Source organism: Juglans regia, chromosome 11, assembly GCF_001411555.2.
Source record: "Juglans regia cultivar Chandler chromosome 11, Walnut 2.0, whole genome shotgun sequence".
Taxonomy (NCBI): Eukaryota; Viridiplantae; Streptophyta; class Magnoliopsida; order Fagales; family Juglandaceae; genus Juglans; species Juglans regia.
Window position 1 is genome coordinate 20,706,507 of NC_049911.1, and position 26,169 is coordinate 20,732,675.

The 26,169-nt window shown below is 35.1% G+C and overlaps 1 protein-coding gene across 3 annotated transcripts; it reads left to right on the top strand.

Moving 5' to 3' along the window:
• The first annotated feature begins 12,277 nt into the window (after nt 1–12,277).
• On the top strand, nt 12,278–23,030 carry LOC109018753. Of its 3 annotated transcripts, none has more exons than XR_002000656.2 (16): nt 12,278–12,445; nt 12,556–12,633; nt 13,143–13,226; nt 13,369–13,485; nt 13,680–13,748; nt 13,858–13,984; nt 15,528–15,600; nt 15,780–15,896; nt 17,200–17,328; nt 17,450–17,468; nt 17,676–17,760; nt 17,941–18,269; nt 20,724–20,839; nt 20,925–21,018; nt 21,925–22,051; nt 22,426–23,030. XR_002000656.2 is itself a non-coding variant. In XM_019000935.2 (15 exons), the coding sequence occupies exons 1-15, from the start codon at nt 12,356–12,358 to the stop codon at nt 21,991–21,993; spliced, it is 1,596 nt and encodes a 531-aa protein (XP_018856480.1). In that variant the 5' UTR covers nt 12,278–12,355; the 3' UTR covers nt 21,994–22,176. The 3 variants fall into 3 exon arrangements, 1 of the variants encoding a protein (XP_018856480.1); XR_004797587.1 differs by lacking the exon at nt 22,426–23,030 and adding an exon at nt 22,133–22,176; XM_019000935.2 differs by lacking the exon at nt 22,426–23,030 and having other exon boundaries at nt 21,925–22,176.
• Nucleotides 23,031–26,169: the final 3,139 nt, after the last annotated feature.

The window sequence follows — 26,169 nt, forward strand, 5'->3', positions numbered from 1 at the left end:
AACGTTTGGCTAGAGGATGGCCCTCCTGAGGTCTTAATCTCAGCCTTGGGGGAGGCAGTTATGCATGATGTAGTTTTACTTGGTTAATGAAATCATTACCTTTCAAAAAAAAAAAAATCATGCATCTTCAGGTTATTATTCAGCTGATCAAGCCATGACACAAAGCTGAAAATGCAATCAACACAACACCTACCACACACACTAATCACATTGACTACCTTGGAGCCAAAACCAACGCCCCTTGCCTCTCACCCTCCATTGAGTCCTATAAATACCTCTCCTCATCCCGCACTTCTTCACACAACTCTCTCTAGCTTTCTTTTAGTGTTCTTGAGAGCAAAGCATTCAAAGTTTGAGAAAGGGTATAAACCGAGTAACTTGAGTGAGGTCTTGGAGTGAGTTGAGTTTTGAGAGATCAAGGGCCACGAATTTTGATAAGTGAACTTGCCTTATCTCTTGTTGGGTATTAGATTAACATGTTTGGTTTTTATTTATGGCATGAGAATGATGATTTGATTGATTTATAAAAGGTTTTAAACAAGGTGTTGCATATTGGTTTAGATTTGGCGTTTTGATTGAATAAATTGCTTTGGGATGAAATTTTAGTTGTGACATGTCTTGATATGATTTTATATGCTTTACTAATGTCTTGGGAGATTTATTGAAGGTTTAAAATTGAGAAAATAGCATGTCATGATAGGTTTCTTAATCCATATCTTGTGTTGATCATCTGGATATTCTGTTTGCACTTGTATGAGAATGATCTTTGCATATAATGTTTTATCTTCTCAATGATGACCTTATGAACCTTAAGAAACAAATTATGATCATGTTAGGCATTGAAATGAACGATCCCTTTAGGCTTTTAACACTTGCATTGACAAAGAGAAGTTAGAACCCTCATGCATACACACGGTTTGAAGGTTTTTGAATGATTTGGTGTTATTCAATGCCTAAGTGTTGGGATGAACTCGTGTGGTATTATTTTAAGTTTTAAACATATTCCAAGATCAATTTTATGGATTTAGGTTTAATGGAATTGGATCACACATGCATGCAAAGTAACTATAGGTTTGAAATCACAAAATGGTCACCAAATTGCATGCCAAAGGTTGGATGATTTTGACATAGTAGTTGTTTGATTTTTGAAACTCTAAGATCATATATGGATTTAGAACATAGAAAATATGAGGTTTGAGAAGTTTGGTGAATTTTGGGACCAAAATATAAATAGTAAAAATTTAGGACCTTAGTGGCAATTTTACAAAGTATAGGGGTCATTTTGTAAAATATAACTTTGATTACAGTCGCACCAAATTCCTAAGTACCCGAGAAGTTTGTAAGTTAGCTTTTAACTTACTCTTAGATAATTTATTTATGATTCTTGTATAAGCGCCACATTCATATTATAAATGTCATTTTGAGCATGAAATATCATATGACACATCATTGATAATTTGATTACTTGTTTACATGACGTGTGAATTTCTCATCATTTTTGCATACTGCATATAAATATCATGAAATACATTTTTCAAATATTGCATGAAAATAAATTTTTTCACAATTCCAAAGGCGAGGATGAGGAATTATCCTAGTGGAACTTTTCTGTCTACTTTGGAGTGAATAAAAATGGAGTGGTAACCCCTGGGTTAACAAAGAACCGTCAACAGGTTTCGAATAGATTCTTTTTCAAGAATTTCGGGGTGAAATCGTATATGGAACCTAATGCTGGTGGGTGCATACGTAATGATGTTATGTTATGATGAAATATTATGACCAATGCATTGGGTTTATGATGTCTGCAGACAAAGACGTAGTTTCAACATGAGTTGTACTATGGTTATTAGCAGGTACTCATAGTGCATATAGGGGAGCTGTGATAATATCATACGTTATGTTATTTTAATGATGACTTTAATAATGATGAAATGTTATTTTTTTAAAAGTAATGAGGTATGAAATGTTCTCTTTCGAAATGTCATGTTTTTGAAATGAGAAAGTGAAAAATGTTCTCTGAAAAAAAATGTGCATTAAAGTTTTTCTAAGAAATATTGAGGAATTTGGATAAGAGACAAATATGGAGTTTTCTGCATAGCATGCATATCATGTTTATCATTAATCATGCATGCCATATCTCTGTGCAAGTTGGCTGTTTAACTTACTGAAATTTCAAGTAAATCTCACCCTTGTAGACCCACTACCATTCCAAATGGTAGAAGTTGTGTTAGGACCAGCATTCAACAAACAAGATGAACCATTGGCTTCAAATGGTTAAGGATGAGCTTGATCTGGAGAGGAGACTGGACTTGATTTTAACTTTTGTAGCAATGGCTTTATATACTATAATGCGGATGCCAGACTTAGTTTGATTATGTAGATTTTGTTTTATAGAGATTCTATCTCCCACGTTATGTTGAACTCAAGTAGACCTCCTAAGTGAGGAAGAACCTATTTATGTTTTATAAATCATTAGGATGTTTAGTTCATTATGGAATCAATTATTTTTATCACCCTTATTTATGCTACGATTATTGCATACTGCTAATTACATACTAGAATACATTGCATATTAACTATCATGAATGTGGGTATATAGCCTTGTATTGTATATCTTAACACTCCAAGTCTCCGTTCCATCCCAAACAGAGTTTGGGGCATCACATCATTAATAAGAAATAGCATGTTTGAACAAACAAGTCAAAAATCCCAAAATGTCAACCAATAAAATCGATTTACACATTTTCTCCAAAACCGAGTGCCACATGTTTTAGTCATTGATTAAACCACTAGATCTGACTTTTTTCATGGAGTAAACCATCAATAAACAACATCGTATACTTCAAATTCAAGTCTAATGATTGATCTAAGCATTAGACTCAAGATTATATGGCAAAAATTGCATAGAAACACAACACAACCTGTGAGCCTCAAGTTTGTGTTTCAACTGAAACTTAACATGTATAACAATTCATTCTGTCAAGATCACAACCATAAATTTTCAAAATAACTTCTTAACACATATATCAAAGTCTCAACAACAACATATTGAATATCATAAGTTTTACACCTCCAGTTTCTAACTTTCTCATCTCATACAAAACTCTTAGTAAAAACTCTCGATATGCAACAAATTTAAATCCAATTTTCATGTTAATATGTTAAATCTAAATCATAAAAATATCGGACCAAGATCATGTCAATAACAACATCAAAAAAATGAAAGAATCACACACTGTCCAAATTATTGCCCAATATGACCTTTGCATACTTAAACTGATTTTTCACTAATCCAAACTCTATGAAAAATCACAAAAAATATTCCAAAGGAAACTAGACTCAAATTGGAACAACTTATGTGAAGAGAGTTTTATGTGAATCTACCTAAAAAGGTTTTGAAAAATTCAAGCAAGAAAGCCAAGAAAGTTGTCTGAAGCTTCTCCTTGAGTTCTCTTCAAGAAAATGTTTCAAAAGTGACAAAAGCCTAAGTGACAAGCTATGGAAGACTCATATATGAGGGTTTGAAAGGGGATGTGAGGGTGAATTTTAGTTGATGTGTTGTCAGCCAAAACCATGCCCAAAACCAGGGGCTATAGCACACGGTTTTGTGTCTTGAAGCTACCGTGTGATGGGGTGGTGGTGAGGTGGCTGATTGCCTTCCCCCATCAACCACTATTTGGGACTGACATGAGCAGTGAAAGTACACTCATGAAAGTGAAAAAACTTCTCCAAGAAGCCTTGGATAGGTGGAGGTTTTCGGTGGGCCTTAATGGGCCTAAACCAATTGGGCCTCATTTGGGGTTTCAATAGGTTTGGTTTGAAGTTTTAGTTTCTCTCAAGGCCAAATCTAATTTTTCTTGGCCCAATGAAAATCATATGGTATAAAATAATGGATAAAGGTATAATGACATGAATTTGAATGATTAATAGCATGTGAAAGTGATTTAATTAAGAGATTAAACACTAAGCTAAAACCAGCTTCATTTAGGGTTTTAGTTTCCACAAGGTATTTGAGATTTTAATTGAATTCTAAATATTTGGGATTTCACTAGGGTTTTAATCCTCTTTGGCTGGCACAAAAGTGAATGTTTGGATGGAATAGTATTTGACTTTGGTGGCATGATCACAAAGCTTGATTTTCGTTCATTTCCTTCACATTTTCATCTCATAGTTCCTCTTGGTGCCAAGAGTCCTTTAATATTTATCAAGTGTGACTAAGATATTGTCAAGTATCTAAATAAAACTTCTCTTTAACTGATTTGGACATTCTGCACTGTGATATGAAAATGACTAGACTGCGTGTCACATGACGCTAACACAAGTTACTATTCACTCTGAAAATGGTGAACATAAACTTTGTAGCATAAAATCACAAATAATCCTACGACACTTGGAGCATACTTCATTTCACGAATTTCAACTCCTAAGTGCTTCAAACAAATCAAAATGCATTTTCAAACAATTGTTGTTCATAAATTGAAAATTGTTTTATTGTGTCGTAAAATTCTAAATATTTATTTGAGACTAATGGTGCAAATCATTTCTCACTTTCACATTCCTATGTACCTTAAATAAATAAAATTGTGTTTCTAACACTTATGTGGTTCAGAAACTGACCATGTTGACAGATTTAATCCTATGAGATTGCTCGATTTGTGAGACCTTTCCGGGATTTTCTCAATATTTCTAAAGCCTAAAAAAATTCGCCTACTGAGTTTTTGGTGGGCTGTTACACGTATGGCTAGAAAATCGGATGCCATTCAAACTTTTCCTAAGTTTCTTAAATTGATGGCTAATCAATTTCATACCAATGTCCAAAATTGTTCAAACTGATGGTGGTGGAGAATTTGTAAATCATACTCTCAAAAATGATTTTGCTTCCCAAGGCATTGTTCATCAACTGTTTTGCCCTGGGACTCCAGAACAAAATGATTGAAATTGCTTTCACCTTAATGGCTCATTCCTCACTTCCATATAAGTTTTGGATTGCAGCCTTTCAAGCAACTAGTTTTCTCATAAATCGTTTGTCCACTCACACTTTGAATGATAATCCCTATACGAATTGGTTTTTCACTCCTCTCCATCTTATACTTTTTTTAAAGTATTTGGGTGTGCATGTTACCATATCTCACTCCATTTGGTTGGTCCAAGCTTGAATTTAAATCCACCTTGTCTTTATTGGTTAATTCTACACATCATAAAGGCTATCGGTGCATGGCCTTGGATACAAGTTGAATATACATCTCCAAACATGTTGTCTTTAACGAAGAAAAGTTGCTTTTTTCTTCTCAGCAAATGATTTATCCATATGCCTTCTAGTGGTTCAAGGCTTGCCTCTTCCAAAGGATCTTCAACATGGACCTCCTCAAAGCCTTTCAACCTCACCCAACACGGGCCCAACCTCTATTATTGAGAATTAGAATGTCTTGGCATCATTTCCTGATAGCCTAATCCACATAATCAACTATAGTTTGGGCTAATCCTGTCTCTGCTGCTTAACATGGCCCACTTCAGACTTACCCAATGGTGACCAGATCGCAGGATGGCACCAAGCAGCCCAGAAGCTCCTTCTCAACACACTATCCTTTGCCGGTTTGTTTTGTTGCAGATTTGGCTGCCACTCCACCTGAGGCCAAGACATACGAATATGCCCAGAAAGATTAAAAAAAAAAAAAAAAAAAGATTGCAGCAGACTTTGCAATTTGAAATAAATGCCCTCCATGCAAATTGGACATGGACTCTTGTTCCACCTTCATCCAATATGAACCTAGTCCCGAGTAAATGGGTTTTCAAAGTCAAGACACGTGCCCTTGGTTTGCTTGAACGATATAAACACATCTTATAGCACGAGGCTTCACTCAAGTTCAGGGGCTCGTTCAACTACAACGAAACATTTAGTCTTGTTGTTAAACCTAGAACGATTTGGTTGATTCTCACTTTGGCTCTATCTCATGGATGGTCCTTGAAACAACTTGATGCAAGTAATGTCTTCTTGCATGAAGACTTTCAAGAAAAAGTGTTCTTGACTCAACCACTTGGTTTTGAAGATCCCGACCATCCCAAATATGTTTGTCATCTCCACAAAGCCCTGTATGGTTTAAAATAGGTTCCTTGAGCATGGTATTTAAAGTTTAGCACTTACCTTCACCAACTGGGCTTTCAACGATGCCCTTACGATACTTCATTATTTTTTCGAGACAGGGGTTCGACATCCTCATCTTGCTAATTTATGTGGACGATATCATTCTCATGGGGAATTCAGTTTCTTCCATTACCAAACTCATCTCACATTTGTCCACAATTTTTCATTTGAAGGATCTCGGGGAATTACATTAGTCCATTGGTGTCCATGTTCCTTAGGATTCAAATTCTTTAACCCTCTTTCAATGGAGGAATCTATTATCTTTGCTACAAAGATTCATCTTTGAGGGGGCCAAGCCTGTTTCTACTCCGCTTGCTACTGGTGTTCAACTTTGAACTAACAAAGGCATGCCATTGTTTGATCCCACCATCTACCGGTAGATGATTGACACGCTACAATAATTGACATTGACACAGCCCAATGTCACTTATGCAGTGCCAGTTTATGCAGACCCCTCGGGCTCCCCACTTTCTTGCTGTTAAAACAATATTTTGGTACCTCAAAAGCACCTTAAATCTAGGTCTTCATTTCACAAAAGCTCCCATCACTGCACTTCATGGAACTAACTTGCTGTCTTGGGGTGCAAAGAAGCGAGCTATTGTTGCTCGCTCCACAACTGAAACAGAGTACTGAGCACTAGCCTCCACCATGGTAGAGCTAATATGGTACATCCATCTGCTTAAAAGTATTGGCTATGAACTTCCCTCTCCTAGAATCCTACGTTACACTTGGATAATATCAATGCCTTAAGCATGGCAAAGAATCCAGTTTTCTATCATTGCACCAAATACATTGAGATTGATGTACATTTTGTTCGAGAATAGGTTACTCATGGTATGATTAATTTGGCTCATGTTTCTGTTCAAGATCAAGTAGCATACATCATCACCAAACCACTTTGTAATCCCAAGTTCATACCAAATCAAAGCAAGCTCTATGTCGGTCCTATCCCACCTTGAACTTGAGGGGGAATATAGAGACAATCTCCATTGATCATTGCTGAAATCACTCCCATCAGTTCTATTTTGCATGATTCTTGCTTTTTGTACATTCCATACATAGCTGTACATATTTGTTAGTGGATGTACTTTCCTTATGTAGTTCTTAGACAGCTAACAACACAGTTGTACATAACACTTTTAAGCCTTATATATGACAATATTCGAGTCATGCATGTTGCGGGCCATTCTTCACTTACACTTTTTAATTTTTTTATGATTTATTTTTCTATTGTCAATTCTTGATTCTTTTTCTTGCATCACTGATCGAGAAAAATGATTGATCTCTTTTTGTGAATCTATTTCCAATGGGTGCCATAAAGTAGACAACATATGTTGTCATTGAAGTGGTCGTGGCTCAACTCCAGCAGCTTGGGCTTTAGAGTGGTTGAGACTAAAAGCAAGGTGTGATGAGTAGGAGAAAAACCTTAACTTGAAGCTGCCTAGGAATTTTTCATTGCTCTTGCTCGGTGATCCCAAGCGAGGGTTGCCTTGCTTGAGAATCCTGAGCAAAACCAATGCTCTTGCTTGAGATTCTCAAGTAAGTCAACCCTTGCTTGAGATCATCGAGCAAGGCAGTGCAAGCACTTTGCCTCTCCAAGTAACTCACCATTGTCATGAGGTCTTATAGAGATCGGCCATGCTCGATGATTCCAAGTATACTTTCTTCCCACTCGGGAATCTTGAGCAAAAGCATTGGCCTTGCTCAAGATTCCTGAGTAAGAGTATTGGCCTTATTTGGTGATCCTGAGCGAGAGAGCATACTTTGTTCATACTCGGCAGTGGTGAAATCAGTCGGTCCGGGGGTGATGGACCGAAATTTTTGGTCCATAGTTTTCCTCGGACCGAACATCCATAGGGACTGGACCAGACCGGTAGTTATCGGTTCGGTCGATCTGTTCAGTCTGGCCCAATTATTTTTTATTTTTTTCTTTTAAAAAAATAAAAAAAAAATGATTTAAATTAATAAATTAAAATTAAGTGAATTATTAATATGGATTATGTAACTAACTCATTAAAAAAATAATTAATTATAATTATATTGATGATGTTAATTGATAATTTGTTACTAACTTAGAATATGTCAATGTATTATGATAGTTAATGCATAATGAGCTATATTAAACTTTTTACATTTTGTATATGAAGCATAAATAATTGAATTATCCATAGGTCACTGTCCATACATGCTTTATATTTACTTGCAACTTAGGTATTTTACAAAATATTTATCTAATGACTTTAAATTAGATCATAGATGTAGATGTTTTTTTTTTTTGACCAAATAGATGTAGATGTTAGTAATTAGTTAATGGTGAATTGATGATAGGTTAGTTAATTGATATCATACATTAGTTAATTACAATTTACAATAATATTTGTAATTGCTTTACATTTACTTACAACTTAGGTATTTTACAAAAAATTTATCTAATAACTTTAATTAGATCATAGATGTAGATGTTAGTAAATAGTTAATGGTGAATTGGTGATAAGTTAATTGATAATATACATTCGTTAATTAATAGAATATTAATTTGTAATTACATATTTAAAATTTTATATTGTTAATAGTGATAGGTAAGATGAAAATTACATAATTATTATATAAAATATATTTAAAAATTAAAAATATATATTTTCCTATTCAGTTGGTCCGGTCCGTTCAGGGAAAACCCCACCTTGGGACCGGATCGAAAACCAAAAATATGGAATTTCTTGGATCGAGACCGATTGGTCCCAACTTCGGGCCGGTCCGGTCTGTTTCGGACCGAATCAAACCGATCGGTTTCTCCAGTCCTAACCGATCGGCTTACAGCCCTAATACTCGATGATCTCGAGCAGTGTCTTGTGTCTTGTGGAGATAGGCATAGCTCGGCGATCTTGAGCAAGGGCTGAGTAGCCCGAGAATCTCGAGCAAGAACATTAGATTTACTCAAGAATCTCGAGAAAGAGCATTGGACTTGCTTAGAAATACTAAGTTAGAGCAATTGCCTTGATCAGGATTCTCGAGTAAGAACATTGCCCTTGCTTGGGATCAGGACTGCCTTGCTTGAGAATCACGAGTAGCGTCTTATGGAGATAGGCTTTGCTCAAGAATCGCAATCTTGCTCAGGGTGGGTCTCTGAGCAAGACCTATCTCCACAAGACACAAGACACAAGACTGTGCTCAAGGTCACCGAGCAAGGCTAATGCTCTTGCTCGAAAATCTTGAGCACGGCCAATGCTCTTGTTTGAGATTTCCGAGCAAGGCCAAACATATTATTTGTCTTAGGCAAGAGGAAGTGTGCATTCAAGAAGAGATGGTGCTAGTTGATCAGAAGAGAGTATGGAATGAAGAAAAGAAAGAAAAAGAAAGAATTATGATGATTAATACAAGTTTCATATCTCCCATGCTACAAGAATATTATCTTCAACGACAAATGAAAATCCTTGCAAATTATGCTAGGAGAAACTAGTTGTCATGTATTTTGGGTGCTAGTTGCCCATTGGCTTGTTTTTCTTGTGGAGTAACTTTTATTTGGTGTTTTGAACCATACATTTTATTTGATACTTTAGGAGCTATTTATGTTGGACATATGAGGTTGGTAATGATAGAACAAAAAATGATAATTAAAAATTATTATGGTTTTGAATACTCATTAAAAAGGCCATTGCATGATTTGACTAAATAATAAATAAAAAAAACTCATACTACATTCTCTTGTATCAGAGAAATGGTTACACATTCTTTTAAAAAAATACTCCAAGAAAATGATAGTGCAAAAAAATAAAAATAAAACATTAATACAATCATACATTAATCTTATGCTTCGCTATATAGTTGTCATAAGTGGTTGACGAGGTCTGCTTGAAGTTGACAATGAATATTCCTATCTCTAATATCATGATGACGTTGAATGAACTCACTAAATTCAGTTGTGGGATCGAGCGACACTTGCTCACGTGTGCTTTCTGCCAACTGTTTATATTCGAACTCTTTAGATCCATTATCAACCCGTTCATATTCAATAATCATATTATGTAAAATTATGCAAACCATCATAATATCATTGAGCGTTTCAATGTGAAAAAATGGCACAAGTCACGAACTATAGCAAATCGTGCTTGAAGCACACCAAAAGCATGCTCATCCTTCTTTGATGGTTCTTAGGCTGCAAAAAAGTATTTTTTTCTTATTTTCTTGGAAGAGCTGAGATGGTTTTAACAAATATTGTCCATTGCGGATATATGCATTAACAAGATAGTACCTCATTACATAGTTATGAACATTAATTGTAAAATTGACAGCTGGACTACGCCCTTGAGCAAGGTCAAAAAATATAAATGATCTATCAAGCACATATATATCATTATGAGACCTGGACCCAGGTAATCCGAAAAAAGCCTGCCAAATCCATAGATTGAAAGAAGTCATTACATCTAAAACAATTATTGGTCCGTGGATATGACCAAAGTACATATCATGCCAAGCAGTTGGGCAGTTTTTCCTTTTCCAGTGCATACAATCGATGTTTCTTAACATACCTGGAAATCCACGTTTCTCATCAACTGCGAGCAATCTAGTAATGTTATTATTGTCGGGTTTCCTTAGATACTCTTCATAAAACATTGAAACTACTTTAACAAAAACTTTTGGAATATTTAATGTGGTAGCCTACCCAATTTTCAAGTATTCATCTATAAAATCAGTCATGACATCATATGCAAGTATCCTAAAAGCAACTATAATCTTTTGAAGAGAATAAAAACCAAGTCTTTCAGAACCATTCTATCTTTGGAAAAAATAAGGTTTATGGATTTCTACCGCAAATTGGATACAAAAAAAAAAAAAGGAGAACGACTCATTCGAAAGTATTTGTGAGGATAGATTAGAGGATCAACAAAATAGTCGCAAAAATTTTTTTGGTGGGCTTGCAATCGATCGCGCCTGATGAATTTGCATATTTTTTAGAACCACGTGAACTTGATACTTATTCTTCCATAATAAACTGTCTTGCTATCTCAAATTTTTTGTCAGAATCTGAATTGAAAAGTGCCATTTTTCGAAAAAGTGAACGATCTATTGGGAGAAATGAAAAAAAAAATGATTTTACAAATAAACTTGTGTTGAGTGAATAAAATTATTGAAGAAATGTTCTTTTTTATAGTAAAAGAATATAACAGTTGAAGAAATATAATCGTTAAAAAAATATATTTGTTGGAAGAATAAGACTGTTGGGAAAAAATATAGTCTTTGGAAACCAATGGAAAAGTAAGACTGTTGAAAAAATATGACCGTTAAAAAATTATATCCATTCAAATATTATGAATATTAGAAAATTAATACGTACTTCTTAAATAATGAATAAATATTCCAATTACTATTAGAATTAAAATATATAAATGAAAATTACAAATAAATATCTAAATTTGTAATTTAGAGAATTTGTTATTTCGTGTTGTTGAAAGGTAATTAGTTAAACTATAAAAAATAAATTTTCTAATCAAATTTTGGCTAAAAAATATCTAGCCCCTCAAGTGTATCCCTAGTGTATTTGGTTTTGTAGGTTTTTTTTTTTGTTGAGATTTTAAACAAAAAATACAAACACAAATGCATTACCTGTAATCGTTTTAAATATTTAAAAAAAAAAAGTTAAATACACTTGCAAGTGCAGAGCGTACAGTTGAGAGCCTAGATAGTATTTTTCTTCAGGTGGTGTTAGAGCCATCGTTGGTCGGTATTGAATTCGGACTGATAGTGTAACTTTTTTTTAGTTTATTTTATTAAAGCATTTTTTTATGTATTTTTTTTAATTTTATTAAAGCATTTTTTAACTATTTTTTTATATTAAAATATATAAAAAAACTAATCTTAAAAATAGAGAAAAAAAAATAAAATTGGTACCTTTTCTACGTGGTTTGAAGTGATAGATGGGCAGGTATCTTACTATAGGAAAATGCTAAATCACCAGTTTATCCTTCAATTTCATCGTTTATATATTTTAATTTTTTTATTTAATAATTAAAAAAATAATTATTAATGAGATGGTATATTTTTATTATTTTTTTAACAATTAAAGAGTTTAAAATAATATTTTAAAAAAATATATATATTTTAACCAGCGGTAAAGGCTGGGCGACCCGCTAGCAGCATCCACCTCTGATTCGGGGCTCAACAAAAACCGAAGCCTTGTTCCCTTGTTGGGAGCTTTGTCCGTACATCACCGAGAAAATGGATGAGTCCCTTCGAGTCCAAAGACTCGAAAAGCTTCCTTCGTCCATTGAATTCGAGTCTCTCACCGAATCCCGAAATGTTCCCGCCGTATGATTCTCACTCCCGACTTATGATTCTCTCTTCGCTTATCAGGAAAATATTACTCACTCTCTGGTTCCTTCTCTCTCTCTCTCTCTCTCCAAAAAAAATATTTGAAGGTATTTACTGGATGCATCAAGGACTGGAAAGCCTTGGCTAAGTGGAATCCATCGAATGGTGGCCTCGACTATTTGCAGGTTTCTTCCAGCTCTGTTTTATTGATTGTAAGACCGGCTTGCATAGGTGCTGTTTGATTTGGATTTTGTAAGAGATGTTCTTGCTTTTTAAAAGCTTAAATCACCGCGTTATTTTGCTTTCAGAAGCGAGAAAATTACTCTGAAAACCGAAAATTCCCTGGATTTCAAATAATTTCATTCCAAGTTTTCGAAACATGTCTAATGATGGCTATAACTATATGTAATAATGCTTCGAGAACTGAGAAGTTCAATAAAATAAGATCGTTGTTAACATGTGCGCTTTCGCTTGTTTGCTTGCCTACTATCTATCATTCATTGTGTGAGGACAGGGGCTAACATATTTAAATGATGCCATAAAAGGTTTAGCCTTTGCATCCCATTTAAACTATGGTCATATGCTTTTGGAGTTAGCTACAAAGATCGTTCCAGACATTGCTTTTGCTGTAATTAATTTTCTGATTATATATATCGAATTAATTACTTTTTACTTTGCTTTAATGGGGATATAGGAATGGGTAGGGTCATGTACTGTGGAGGCAATGCTAACAACATCCGCGCCTGTCTTTTATGGTGATCTGAGAAGTCACGAGAGGGTAATCATTCTGTATAGTTTTGTACTTATATAAAAAAAAAAAAATTATTCTGTATAGTTTTGTAAACATTCTGGAGCTTTGAATTGCTCTCTCTTATGGCTAACACTAGCTCCAATTGCTTTCTTTCTTTTTCTTTTTCTAGGTTCCATTACCATTTTCTACCTTCATTGATTATTGTAAGCAACGGAAGCAAAACACAGATTGTGGTACTGACGGCGAGCCTAAAGAAGATGCTTCTGAACAAATCTATTTAGCACAGGTTCGAAACTCAAGGCTTTAGTATAATTGATATTTCTGTTCATTTTACTATAAAATTAATTATTTCTTTTTATATTGCTGTTGGGGCCATACCTTGGCTGTTTTTAGGTTATACTTTGCTTCCCTTATTCAATTTTTTGATGGAGGTAATAGAATAAGAAGTATGGAATCAGTATTTGAGGACATGTAATTCAGGTACCGATTATGAGTGCTGACAATGAGGAAAGGGTTCAGTTGGAATCTCTGAGGGAAGATATTGAAGTGGTTAGTATATTTCTTTCCACGGTTCTTTGTTGTCTATTTCTATTGCTCTCCCCAAAGGAGTCTTTTCACAAATTTTATTTTTCTAATTAACATTAGTGGAATTCTGCAGCCTGTATTTTTGGAGAGGAGAGTACTTGCTTCTATCAACCTGTGGATGAACAATGCTAACTCTAGATCAAGTACTCACTATGATCCTCACCACAACCTTCTATGCATAGTTGCTGGCTGCAAACAAGGTGAAGGAATTCTTTTGTTTTCCTTATTGATGGATTCCTTGAATGTACTTGCAGAGGGAATGCCCTAATTATCACTACAAATGAAAGAGAGAGGGGGTGGGGATTTTCTTTGCATCTTTTTACAATAAAGCTGTTTTTTTAATTGCAAAACCATGCTGGCATTAGTTTTTGTCAAAACAGAAGTTCACATTAGCTTTAACATATTTGAAGCTCAACTGGTGCAGTGGTTGCAACAATTTATTCTACCCAATTGTTCAGTGTCTGTGACTCTGTCCAGACAATTCTAAAGATTGACAATAGATTTTTTTTTCACTTAGATGGTTCCATTTCATGTCTGGCTTTTATGGGAAGACATATTTGTCAAATCTACTGAAATTACTGTCAAAAGAAAAGAGTAGATCTGCGGGGATTTTGGTCTATCAATTTTTTTTTATTGGCACCGGGTGTCCAGGAACAGCGTCCCGAAAGCAATAATCAAACCAAGAACAGTGTAGTCGGTGCTGAAATGCAGAACTAATCCAAGAAATTCACAGAGACTGCACCGTTAATCCACAAGAAACAAAACTCCACACTGCAACTCAGAACACAAAACTCCACACTGCAACGCTGAAAGCCACAAAACTCCACACTGCAACTCAGACCAGGTGACAGAGGACGCTGAAGTGCAGGACCTGACCAAAAACACCAAAAACAGCCACAGACGACGCCGATACCCACAAACGCAGCAACAGGAAAAAAATTTGAAACCCACAAAAACCAGACAGAAATCATCGAAAGCCACAAACTCAGACCCCTGAAAGAGCAAAAAAAAAAAAAAAAAACCACTGACTTAGAAACCTGCTCTTGATACCATGTCAAATTCAAGAGAACTCAAGTATACGAAGGTATTGTTTTGGAAAAACCGAACCTCTGTATTCAGCCACCTTTCTTATTAATATGAAAAATACCCTATACAAAAGAAAGTAGGTCAAATGCTATACACGGGGAAATGCTATACACGGGAAAGATCTAACTGATCCCTGATATTTAGCCTATATACATGGTAATATATCTATACAGCTAATATTAATAGAGAAGTCCTAAATTATATAAACTCCTAAATTGTATACGTTAACAAAGTGTACCTCGGGTAATTCAAGGGAAAAATTTCCCAGTCCGATGGCCCCTAGAGATTGTTTGCACCCAAGGGGATTCGAACCTTAGACCTAGGGGGAGCATACCTCCAAGCCCAAGGTCTTTACCACTTGAGCCAACCCCTGGGGGTTTTGGTCTATCAATTATTTAATTCGATTGTGACATGTTAAGGTTTGGTGTATAATACCCAGCCAATGCCTTGACCAATAACATTATAGTCTCTAGGATTAGATGAGACTGCTTTATTTATATTCAGGCTAAGACTAGAAGTATATAATTCGATATTTTGCTTTTATTTCTACATGTTCTAAATGAACTTGTTCTGCATTGTATCGTGTTTGGCTGCTAGATTAGAGACTTCACTATGTTCACTTTGTTTATATTTTTGTGGAAATTCTATGCTTTGCAGTTATCTTATGGCCTCCTTCTGCTTGCCCCATGTTATACCCAAAGCCAATATATGGGGAGGCCTCAAATCATAGGTATGCTACTTTCTATATTGGTAACGGAAAATTAATTCTTTGCTTTTTTATAAGCATGAGATCTAAAAACATAAAATTGAAGACCTCCTTTTTCTTGATGGCATAGATGATTTTCAGATTTTAACTTCTGTGTAGTCTGGCATATATTCTTTTTAAAAAATATTTTGTACATCTTGCAGTTCTGTTGCTTTAGAAAACCCTGATTTTTCAATTTATCCGAGAGCAAAATGCTCCATGGAGTACTCGCAGAGGGTTGTTCTTCATGCAGGTGATGCACTTTTCATTCCTGAAGGCTGGTAAGGTTTTAAATTGAAATCTATCTATAACAACGCTTTCTTTGTTAGAAGCCTTCTCTCCTTTTTTTCCCATCATGTATGATATCAACTTTGTTCAAGTTTAGTAGTGTCTGGATTCACTCTCTCTATCCACCTCTCTTGCATGTTCTGCTTTTTCGTGATGACTGTTTGTGTGCTTATGAGTTATATTTTTCTCATTCCAATCATAACCTTCAAATTTGGATAGTTGTGCAATTATGCATTGTTGTTGTAAACGGAAGGAAAAATCTGAATCTTACTAGTATCTCTATTAATGAATCATTGGGAAATGCTGCATGGCAAAATCTGATCCATGCTTGTTTCATTTACGTGGATCACTCATTCATCTGCTTCTGTCACCATGTTATCATGGGGTTCTTTCGTTGAAAACTTATTTCATTTTATTTATCTCCATCTACAACTATATTATCTTCAATTGTGATAGCATTTGATGGTGCATTCTGAACTATTGCTGTCAATGATTTTCTCTGCACTGATATAGTCTGTTCCTTGGCCGCACTATTTTTGTTTCAGTTGTTGCCAGTGCTGTCTTTATTTATATTGGTGTTCTAACTAAATCACTAATAATTACTTACTAGTATGTTTAAATTTTCATTTAAATTGTCATCATCATCATCATCTTTTTTATTGTTTTTTAAGAATACTATCATGAATCCAAATAAGAAAAAAAAATAGTTCCATTTATCACAGAATGCACACTAATTCCAAAGTATTATTTCCGCCTAATATTTTGTGTTTTGTAATCAACACAGTTCAGAAATAATTTCCTAAGAGTTTTCCATGAATATAATTCATGTTCTGACAGCAAACTATTGGGTTGTTAAAGCCTATAGTGAACTATTTTCTTTTACAGCTCCACTGGAAAATTGTTGCAGAGAATCATTAAAATATATCAACTAAGTATTTACTACAACTGCATCCGTTTATATTGTTTTGTTATGGACTACATGATTTGCTAGAAACTTTTAGGCCATCAGTGACTTATATGTAACTTTTACGGGCAAACTGGGTAATGCAGTTGAGTGAAGGCATAAATGCGATCTCAGTGTTCAATGACACAACTTTTATGTTCCTGAAATGCCTGTTTGTTTTATTCCCACTTATGGCACTTTTTGTACATTACTAGTGTAGTTTGTTAGTTCTTTTGTTCTTTTTCATGTCTTATTTTAGACCATTATAGCATTTACTCATTATTATAATATATTGGTTTTTGTTTAATGTGAATCTTCAGGTTAGGTGATGTTTTTTTTCCTGTTTGTAACAGGTTCCACCAAGTAGATAGTGATGATTTGACCATTGCTATTAACTTTTGGTGGCAGTCGAACATGATGTCTTGCATGTCACAAGACTCAGAACATATGGATGCATATTATTTGCGCAGAATATTGAGAAGGTACTTGCAGTATAGATTCTTTCCAAATATGTCACTTAAGCAGTGCTAGTACAGTAAGCTAACTTTAGCTGTGTTGATTTCATGTGACATTTGCTCATTGAATTAACGTTGCTCATTGAAGATTGACAGACAAAGAGATGGTGCGTACTCACTTACATATGTTATGCTGGATACATTTTGCAAATAATGTTTTTTGGAAACTTGGGGGGGGGGGGGAATAAACAATCCTTTTTTCTGTCATGATTCCTCTTTTTTTTTTTTTAAATGATCTATTTTTGTTAAAATGGTTAAAAATAAGGAGGATATTAGTGAGTGCTTATATGTTTGGTCGTGTGTAATTAGGACAGGACCATGCGCTAAGTAAGACGCCGTCTACTGGAATGGGGAAAATAAAGAGGCAATTAAGTAAGCTGCCCAGTAATGGAAAAGTAGGTCGGTTTCTTTTAAGCCTGCTGAATCTTTCAATATGTCTAGATTTTTTGTTTGCGTTCTAGTATTTCTTTTCTTCTTTCCTTTTTATGTCAATAGAAGAAAGAAGGAATTTGCTGCTCATTTCTATGCTGGTAGTTTTCTACAGTTACTTACATCATGATTTTGATATTTAATAACCAGATCATTTTGAGAATGAGTTGGATCAGGCGTTTGAGAAGACAATTTTGAAAGGGAAAGAACTGCAGCATGGGAATATGCTGCATGAGCTGGAACCTGTTGCTCTCCAGGTGCTTCATGAACTTGTTTCTCTGGTTCATGACCATGTTAAGGTTCCTGATCAGTTTCAACCAACACGATCCACTTCAGTAAATGATTCTGATCCCGGAGTGAAAGGTGAAAACAAGAAAGTTGTGACAGCTAATTTATTTCATTTGGAAGATGATCGGGTTGCTAAAATTCTTTGGACCCTTGAATCAAGTGTGCTGCAGCATGTATTTCTTAATATGGCGGTGAGTTTGTACTCCTATGAAGCTTGTATTTTTTTAAAAGATCACTGGATTTCGTACGAGTTTGGCACTTAAAGGTGTCATCTTAATTAATTATACTCAATACGTATAGGAAAGTTTTATTGAATCTAAATGGGTCCTTTTATGTAAGTTGTTGCTAGACCAGCACTAAAGAAAATTTGGTGACCAAGTTATCTCTTTCCCTTCAGTATGCCTGCCCGTGTGGCAAACCTAGTGTTAACGAAAGTAAGGGAATTAGGTGCTTTTGCTCTCCAATTCCTTGCTTTATATTTTTGTACCCTATCATTTATTTCTGGAAATATTTTGGAAATATTTAATTCTTAATTTTTGGACCAATGCAGTTTTTATTAATCCCTATTTCCAGATGGTTTTAGGGCCTTTTTTTTTCATACATTGTTGCTTTGGGCTTCATCTATTGTATTGAATGGCAAAAGTTTTAATGAATTTTATGCTACTTTCCATAGCGCGTAGTTTGTAATTAGGCTCTTTCTTGTATACTTCCTGTGTACTCGGGCATTGTCTAATTACGTGGATTAATAAAATCTCTTTTTACTTGTAAAAAAAGTCCCTAACTAAAAGAAATAGCTCCAATCACTCTGCTTATCACATTGACTTTGCAATTGCTTTAAAATTTGTAGTAATAGATATTACAAGTTTGGAAGGAATTTGACCACATCACCAAAAGCTTTTCTCTCCTATTGTTTATTATTCTTGTTATGGAGACCTTTTGTCAACCGCTGCTGAGAGCTTCTGTGGGTGGTTGTTTATTTGTCAAGCTTGCATTAAGATCGTTTCTCATCTCTTGGTTGCAGATGATTGCATCTCTCTCTCTCTCTCTCTCTCTCTGTGTGATGCTACTTTTGACATGTTTGCATATGAGGTCTATGGATTGTCATGTTTAAATGTTAATTTGGGATGAGTGAATTAGTGCTAGTTGGGGGAATTGAAGATGTGGAGTTCATAGAATTATTTTGTTGTAAGGTGGGATCTTTACAATGAGCTATTTTGGTTTTCCCTCAGTACTTTTACTACAGAATGCAGTTTGGTTTTGGAAAGAATGAAGAAAAAGATTGGATAAATGAAATAAAATTAAGCTACTTAAAAGTTGACTGGCTCACACTCCCTATGAATACTTTGTGTAGTCTCCCCACTTATTTCCTCTATTCGCCATTCTTGCCCATGTTGGTAATTCGCGGAGAAGCTCCAGCAGGACCTTTTATTGTGTGTCAAATGAAGAATTAAGTTCCACTCGGTGGAATGGAATAGGGTGTACTATTCTATGATGTATAGGGTGTTGAGTGTGAGGAAGTTGAATACTTTTAACCTAGCTCTATCAGGTAAATTGGTAATGGCACTTTAGTGTAAATTGGGAGAGGTGTGGGGTAGATGTAGACTTCTCAAGAGGTATAGAGGCCCCATGGGTATCTTTGGAGAAGTATTAACTCTAGTTGAGATAGGTTCTTTGGTTTGTTTCTTTTAAGTTAGGAAATGGAAGGCAGATCTGGTTTTGACAAAATGTCTGATATGGGGATTGAGATTTAAAGGAACCATGCCCTGATTTGTTTTTAATTGTTGAGAATAAGGATGCTTTCCACTTTTTGGATCTGATGTGCGTTATTGGGCTTTGCATTTGGAATCTCAGGTTTGTTTGGGGTTTTTATGATTGAGAGTTGGAACTTGTTGATTCTCTTTTGGTCATGTTGTATTCTAGTACTTTGTTGGCTAGTGAAGCTGATTGTATGAGATGGAAACGGAGATGTAATAGAAAATAGCGTTCCTGGTATATATAACTGGTCAGAATTGGGAAAAGCTTATTTTGAAGCTTTAAGAGGTCCTAAATAGGGAGAAATTTCTTTAAGAGAGTATTTGGTGTAGAAAATCGTCAGGAAATATCTTTAAAAAATTATTCTAAAATGAAATTGTTAACTAAATGTAATTATTATGATTGGTATCATTTGGGTAAAAGAGAATCTGTTGACCATCTGTTTGTTACAATCGTCTTTAGCAAGAAAATTGTGGTCTCTTTTTCCCCCGTCTTTGAGGTTAAATGGTTGATGCTTAGAAAGGTGGTTCACGAATATTTTAGCTGGAAAAGATTGTTTGATTGGCATAATTATAGTTTCTTTTGGATTGCTTCTCTGTGCCTTCTGTGGATTACAGGAGAGAAGGAACTATCATACTTTTGATGGCATTAAGAATATCTGTTGAGGTTCCATATGATTTTTTGTGATCTTTGTAAGAATGGCTAAGTGGAATTGATGGGGCTAATTTTTTTTTCTTATTCTGATTTTGTAGATCCCATATGTTTTAAATTGTAAATTCTTTATGGGAATCTCTTGTATACTTGTGTACTTCAATTTTTTTTCAGCACTCAAAACGTTAAGAGTTATTCCACCTGCAAGTATGTCAAACTAAATACATTTCATTTTTCATCAGCACAACTTCCCAAGAACTTTAGAGGCTCTAGTACTTCATATGCTTTCACCGGTGGGGGCAGAAGTTCTTACACGGAAATTTGATGAGATGGATCAACAGATCTCCGAGGAAGATCGGTATTTACTAATTTCACTTACCCTGCATAAAAAATTAAAGGATTTGCCTTGGTTTTGATTGGCTATTTCATCTTTATGATCTCAGGAACAAATTCTACCGGGTCTTTTATGGTGCATTTGATGATCAGTTTACTGCAATGGACGCCATTCTAAATGGCAAAGAGTCATTTGCCCTCCGGGTAATGTTGAGCTCTTGTTTTTGTAGATTAGGATTATCCGATTTGATAATAGTCATTTTGTTCTTTCAATTGTGATGAAATACACCTGCACATTGTTTACTCTAGCAGCGTGTCCCAACAGATGAAAACACTGTATTTTGGTGGGAATCTGGTGTTGGACATGGTTCTCCGGGAAGGTCAAAATATTTACAGCTTTGTCTGCATGCCTGAACCAAGGGTCCCTTTGTTGAGTTTATCTAGTTCAAGAAATAGGGTTTGCTTGGATGAAGTAGGTTGGGAACAGTGCTGAATCCGTCTTTCACCACATGCATAGAGATTAAAAAATGTTCATTGTTTTAAATCTCTTCAAGCATTTAACATCAAGTTCCTCCCCTCAGAACTTTTCCTGGTGGGTTCTGTAGATTCTGTCTGTGACCTTTGGAGTTTAAATTTTGCTATTTTTTGTCATGTATAAATTTTCCTGTTAACTTCTTGTTGTACAGGCTCATTGTAGTTTTGTGTTCCGGTTCAACTTTGATAACATCCTCTTTACATGAATTGAAGTCTTTATCTTTTCTGGGCACGGAATGTCTTATCCACATTACATTCTCTCTCCCTTTCGTTGTTTACATTTTCCCAGTAGACAGTAGACATAGTTATCATTTCAGTGGACATGCATACCAATTGCTTTACCTGCAAAAGGATTGTCTTTAACTTTTTTTTTTTTTTTTCCCATTTATGAGGACCAATGCATGATGAGCAGGCTGCCTACAAGATCTTCCTGACATTGCCCACGAAATATCCAAAATTTAGAACGTAACAGCAGTTGGAACGATTGTCCAGGATATATCAAGTCTAGAGGAGCAATGATGCATTGTGTTGGTTGCATTTTTTGTAAATCTTTGTTTTTGCTGTTTTATGTTGCAGGCATTCAAGAACGTGTTGGATAAATATATGGGAGTAAACTTGGATGGACCAAAGTCAGGGATTAAATGATTCTTGTAACAACTTTCCCGGCCAGTAACTCAGGAGAGCATCTCATTCATGTTCACAGGTGAAGCTTTTTGTACGAATTGGTAACTTTTGATGGGAGTAGTCCACAGTTCTGTATATTATGAACCATTACTTTGAACAGTGCTGCGCATCTCTTGCAATGCAACTCCTTGAAATCATTCCCTCGTGTCAGATACAACATGGTCCACGAATTCTCTACATATTTAAAGAGAAGTTCATAGTTAAAATAACTTAAGGTAATTCAGATAGAAGGCATGTGCAAATGCAAGTAGCATAAAATCTTTATTGAATTGGTGCAAACATGTTGCTGTATATACGAACAAAATTCACACCTTTTATTGTTTATTTCAAATCCTTGGGGAGCCATAACTTGTTTGAGGGGACTGAAATTGCCTTAAACAATGGGCTTTGCAGATGTTTAAGGAGAGAAGGCTACACTGAGGAGAAATTGGTGGCGGACCCATTACACATTACCAGTGGCCTCGTTCAAAATTAGACACCCTTGGGTTATTATGGCTAGAAGTATGGAGTTTGTGATGGAAAGGCTATTAATAATTAGTAACTTTTTGAAAATGTACCTGTGTTTGTTTAATGTGTTATTTATGTGGTAATCCTCCCTTGAAGTTTGTGGGAAAGGCTAAAGAGAGTTCTGTATGGGGATTTGAGGCTGAAGGGGGGGAAAAAAAAAAAAGGAGAGAAAAGCATGAAAAAGAAGGTTTGGTAATTATTAGGGTTGGAAGGGAGAACGAGGCAAAAGGGAAGGTTTCATGAGTTGAGATTCCCTGACGGGGAAGATGACATATGAAAGTGTTCTTGGGAGAGGAAGAGGGTGGGAGGGAAAAGGGAATAGAAGAGAAGCTTTTGGTTTGTCTGGTAGTGCAGCAGAGGAAGATAAAAAGAGGCAGTCTTTTTTACTAGGCAAATGGCATGTATTGTACCTAAATCCTGCCACTTAGAAATATACTTTCTAAAAGCTTGGATATACCATAACAACCAACCTTCCTTTCATTAATCCCAAGGTCCTCTCTCTCTCTCTCTCTCTCTCTCATACTGTGAATATACTTAGTTGTAGTGGCAAGGAACTTTGCCTGCTGCATGCCCCATTCCTTTATTTGGGTAGTCTTCAAAAGATCTAGAGGTACATAAAACTACTTGCGGAATCCCCTTTGGGTGATCACCATGTACAAAATCAGATCCTTTTAGGTTCAACTTAGGCCTAAACCTTATATGGATCTGAACCCTAATAATTGGATGTAAGAAAAAAGAAAAGCGCATAAAACAACTAATTAATGCACCTTTTCTTATTCTCCACTGTGGGTTCAGTGACAGTAACTACTCACCAATACAAAAAGAAAACTTAAATTTTATTGTCTCTCAAGGCCGGAGCTATCTAGGTGGGGTTCTTCTTGTAAATTGCCAACCAAAGGCTGCGATATGGGGACGTGCACAGAAATTTATAAAGGGCTTGGTCATCAAGGAAATTAAAAATCGTCATTCAAACTTTCAAAGTTGTATCAAGCATCTTTTTCATAACCGTTGACATTAATGTTCTCAATTATTTTCTCATCTTTTCTTTTCCTTTCTTTTCCCTTCTTTTCTTTTCTTTTCTTTTCCCCCCTTTGTTTTAGCACTAGTGTGTGCCGGACCACCATCACACCCAGCGCGCAAATACACATACTCCATCGATCCATCAACTTAGTGCCTTTTCACTCACGCTTAACAGCAGGCCGTTTTACAGCCTCTACATGATCTATATATACCAAACTCCTTTAGAAAAAGGCTAAACTTCTTTAGAATTATCCAATATCCTCTTATAGTACGTCCAAATAAAGCAGCGAGGAAAAGAATTTCTTGGAATTTGATTATATTTTTTAGTCCTTCAATTAATCTTTGTCTTCAATGTGAGGAGGAAATAAAAGCATGAATTTGCTCGAAATTTCCCAAGTGACTATCGATCTACTGCATGCATGTCCTACTTTTCCACTCTCTTAGTCATCATTCTTGGTATTGAAAATGAAGGGTTTCAAGACGACTCATTCAAAAACATTGTCTAGCTAGACCTTTTACTTTTTTCCCCGTTTGGTATTTTTGGAGGTTAATTTCAGTCTATGCATATGTGTTAAAGCTTTTTTTTTTTTTTGTTTTTTTAGTTCTTTTCTGGCAACTCAAGGGACCCACGTGTGTAGAAAGATCATTTTGAAGTTTTTTAGACGATTTGCATTTATTCAACATGTTTCTAAATTATCTTATCTTTCATGCAATCGTTACTCAGTGCTAGAGATTTCATTTTCAAGAGGAATGTATTAAGAGAAGTATTACAATTGTAAAAAGAGATTTTATAAAAATAAATTGACATTCATGATTTTATATGATATATTAGATCAATTTTATAATAAAAATTATCAAGTCATGTGATCAGTTTGTAAATTTACTTTTGTATATATAATAATCTCTTCAAAGCATTTTGCATTAATAATAACAAAGCCCAATTAATGAAACTGATCAAGTTGTTCTAGATTTGTGTAATTTGTTGGCGCGAAGTCAGCATTAATATATATATATATATATATATATTTTCTGGAAGACAATACTATTACGTGTGGAAAAAACTAACGGTACTGAGAAATATATGCCATTCATCATGAACATGGATCGAATTTTCTAGCTTATAATAATTAATCAGAGGCCGAATGCATGCACCTTATACTTATATATATATATATATACATTATTTTAGGGTTGATATGACTTCATTAATTGCATGCAGTAGTAGTACTAGTCTAGTATAATTAATTAATCAAAATTGTAGCCTAGCTGTCACTTTCATTTGTTCCAGGTTTGGTTGGTTGAAGGGCATGCATTTAATTCATAAGACGATGATTATCATCATAAGACTACATGACTGATCTAAGCTGGTATGGCCCTTTACCGACTTGATCATCATCTCGATCGCACTAATTACATATTGCTTAATCTTCGAGAAAGATAAATAAACTACGCTCTAATTAATTGCTTTAATATATATTATTTGATCTTCTTCTTTCCTTTTCAAGGCAAAGGAAATTACTACGGAGAGAAAGTGCAACCAACATATATAGAAATCATGGAATTAAAAAAGAAAAAAATTGATTTACCCCAATTTTAGCATGAAGATGTCCGTCCAATTCAAGCACATACATACAAGTGTGTGCGTGTGCGCGTGTGTATAATATATATATATATATATATATATATATATATATATATTCCTTGTAAGCTAGTGGCCGGTGGTGCATCTGCATCATGTATGTCTCGTTCTGTAACGAGTCATGTATAATTAATATTGCAATCGATCGATCATATATAAGACGTTATAACCTCCTATTATAATAATGAGTAGCCCTGGATCATTCTCTCGTCACATCTCTTAATTGCCATCCTACATCGAAGTTTAATGCCACTAATTTGTCGTGACAAATTAAACTTTGAATATCAATAATAGTATTACCAGTTCGTAGACGTTATAGTACTACTACCGAAGTCGACCTATCAAAAGGGACCGATGCATGAAAATTAAAGCTTTCAGCCTAGAAAATGATGGGAAATAATTGGGATCAACCAGCTTCCTTCATTTGGACTGGCACGATATTGTCCTCACATATATCCTGTTAATTAATTGATCATTAGGCAACGAAGGATAGTCAAGTCATGGGCGTGCCAACTGCTAGGGCAAGTTTAATTGGTACCGATTGATTTATGAGCATCAGATCATGAATCTAAAAAAACAAACACACACAGTACAGTATCTTGACAATCAATCAAGTAAACGTAGGGTGCATGGTGATCACCAGTACTACTACGTACCCTATTGCCAATTGGTGTATTCTTTGAATGATTTTGGCATGTTATATGAACAAGCTAGTTAGCTGCCATTAACAATACCATTATAAGTACTCATGAAGAACCAAAGAAAAAGCTGGAGGGGTGGGCGTTACAACTTTTTCTTCTTCTATAGTTCTTCTTTCTTTAGGGTGGGGCGGGGGTTCAAAAAATTAAATTAATAAACCCAGAAAATTATATATATATATATATATATATATAGGTCGTTAGGAGAAAATGAAGTATTAAAATGTTTTAATTCGATCAAATTAAACCTCCTGATCCTGGCCTGTTGGTCTG

Bases quoted from the DNA above. Each gene is read 5' to 3' on its own strand.
- LOC109018753 (XM_019000935.2), top strand. From the start codon at position 12,356: ATGGATGAGTCCCTTCGAGTCCAAAGACTCGAAAAGCTTCCTTCGTCC. The intron at 13,749-13,857 runs GTTAGTATATTT...GGAATTCTGCAG, and splicing joins TGAGGGAAGATATTGAAGTG to CCTGTATTTTTGGAGAGGAG. The intron at 18,270-20,723 runs GTGAGTTTGTAC...ATTTTTCATCAG, and splicing joins ATGTATTTCTTAATATGGCG to CACAACTTCCCAAGAACTTT.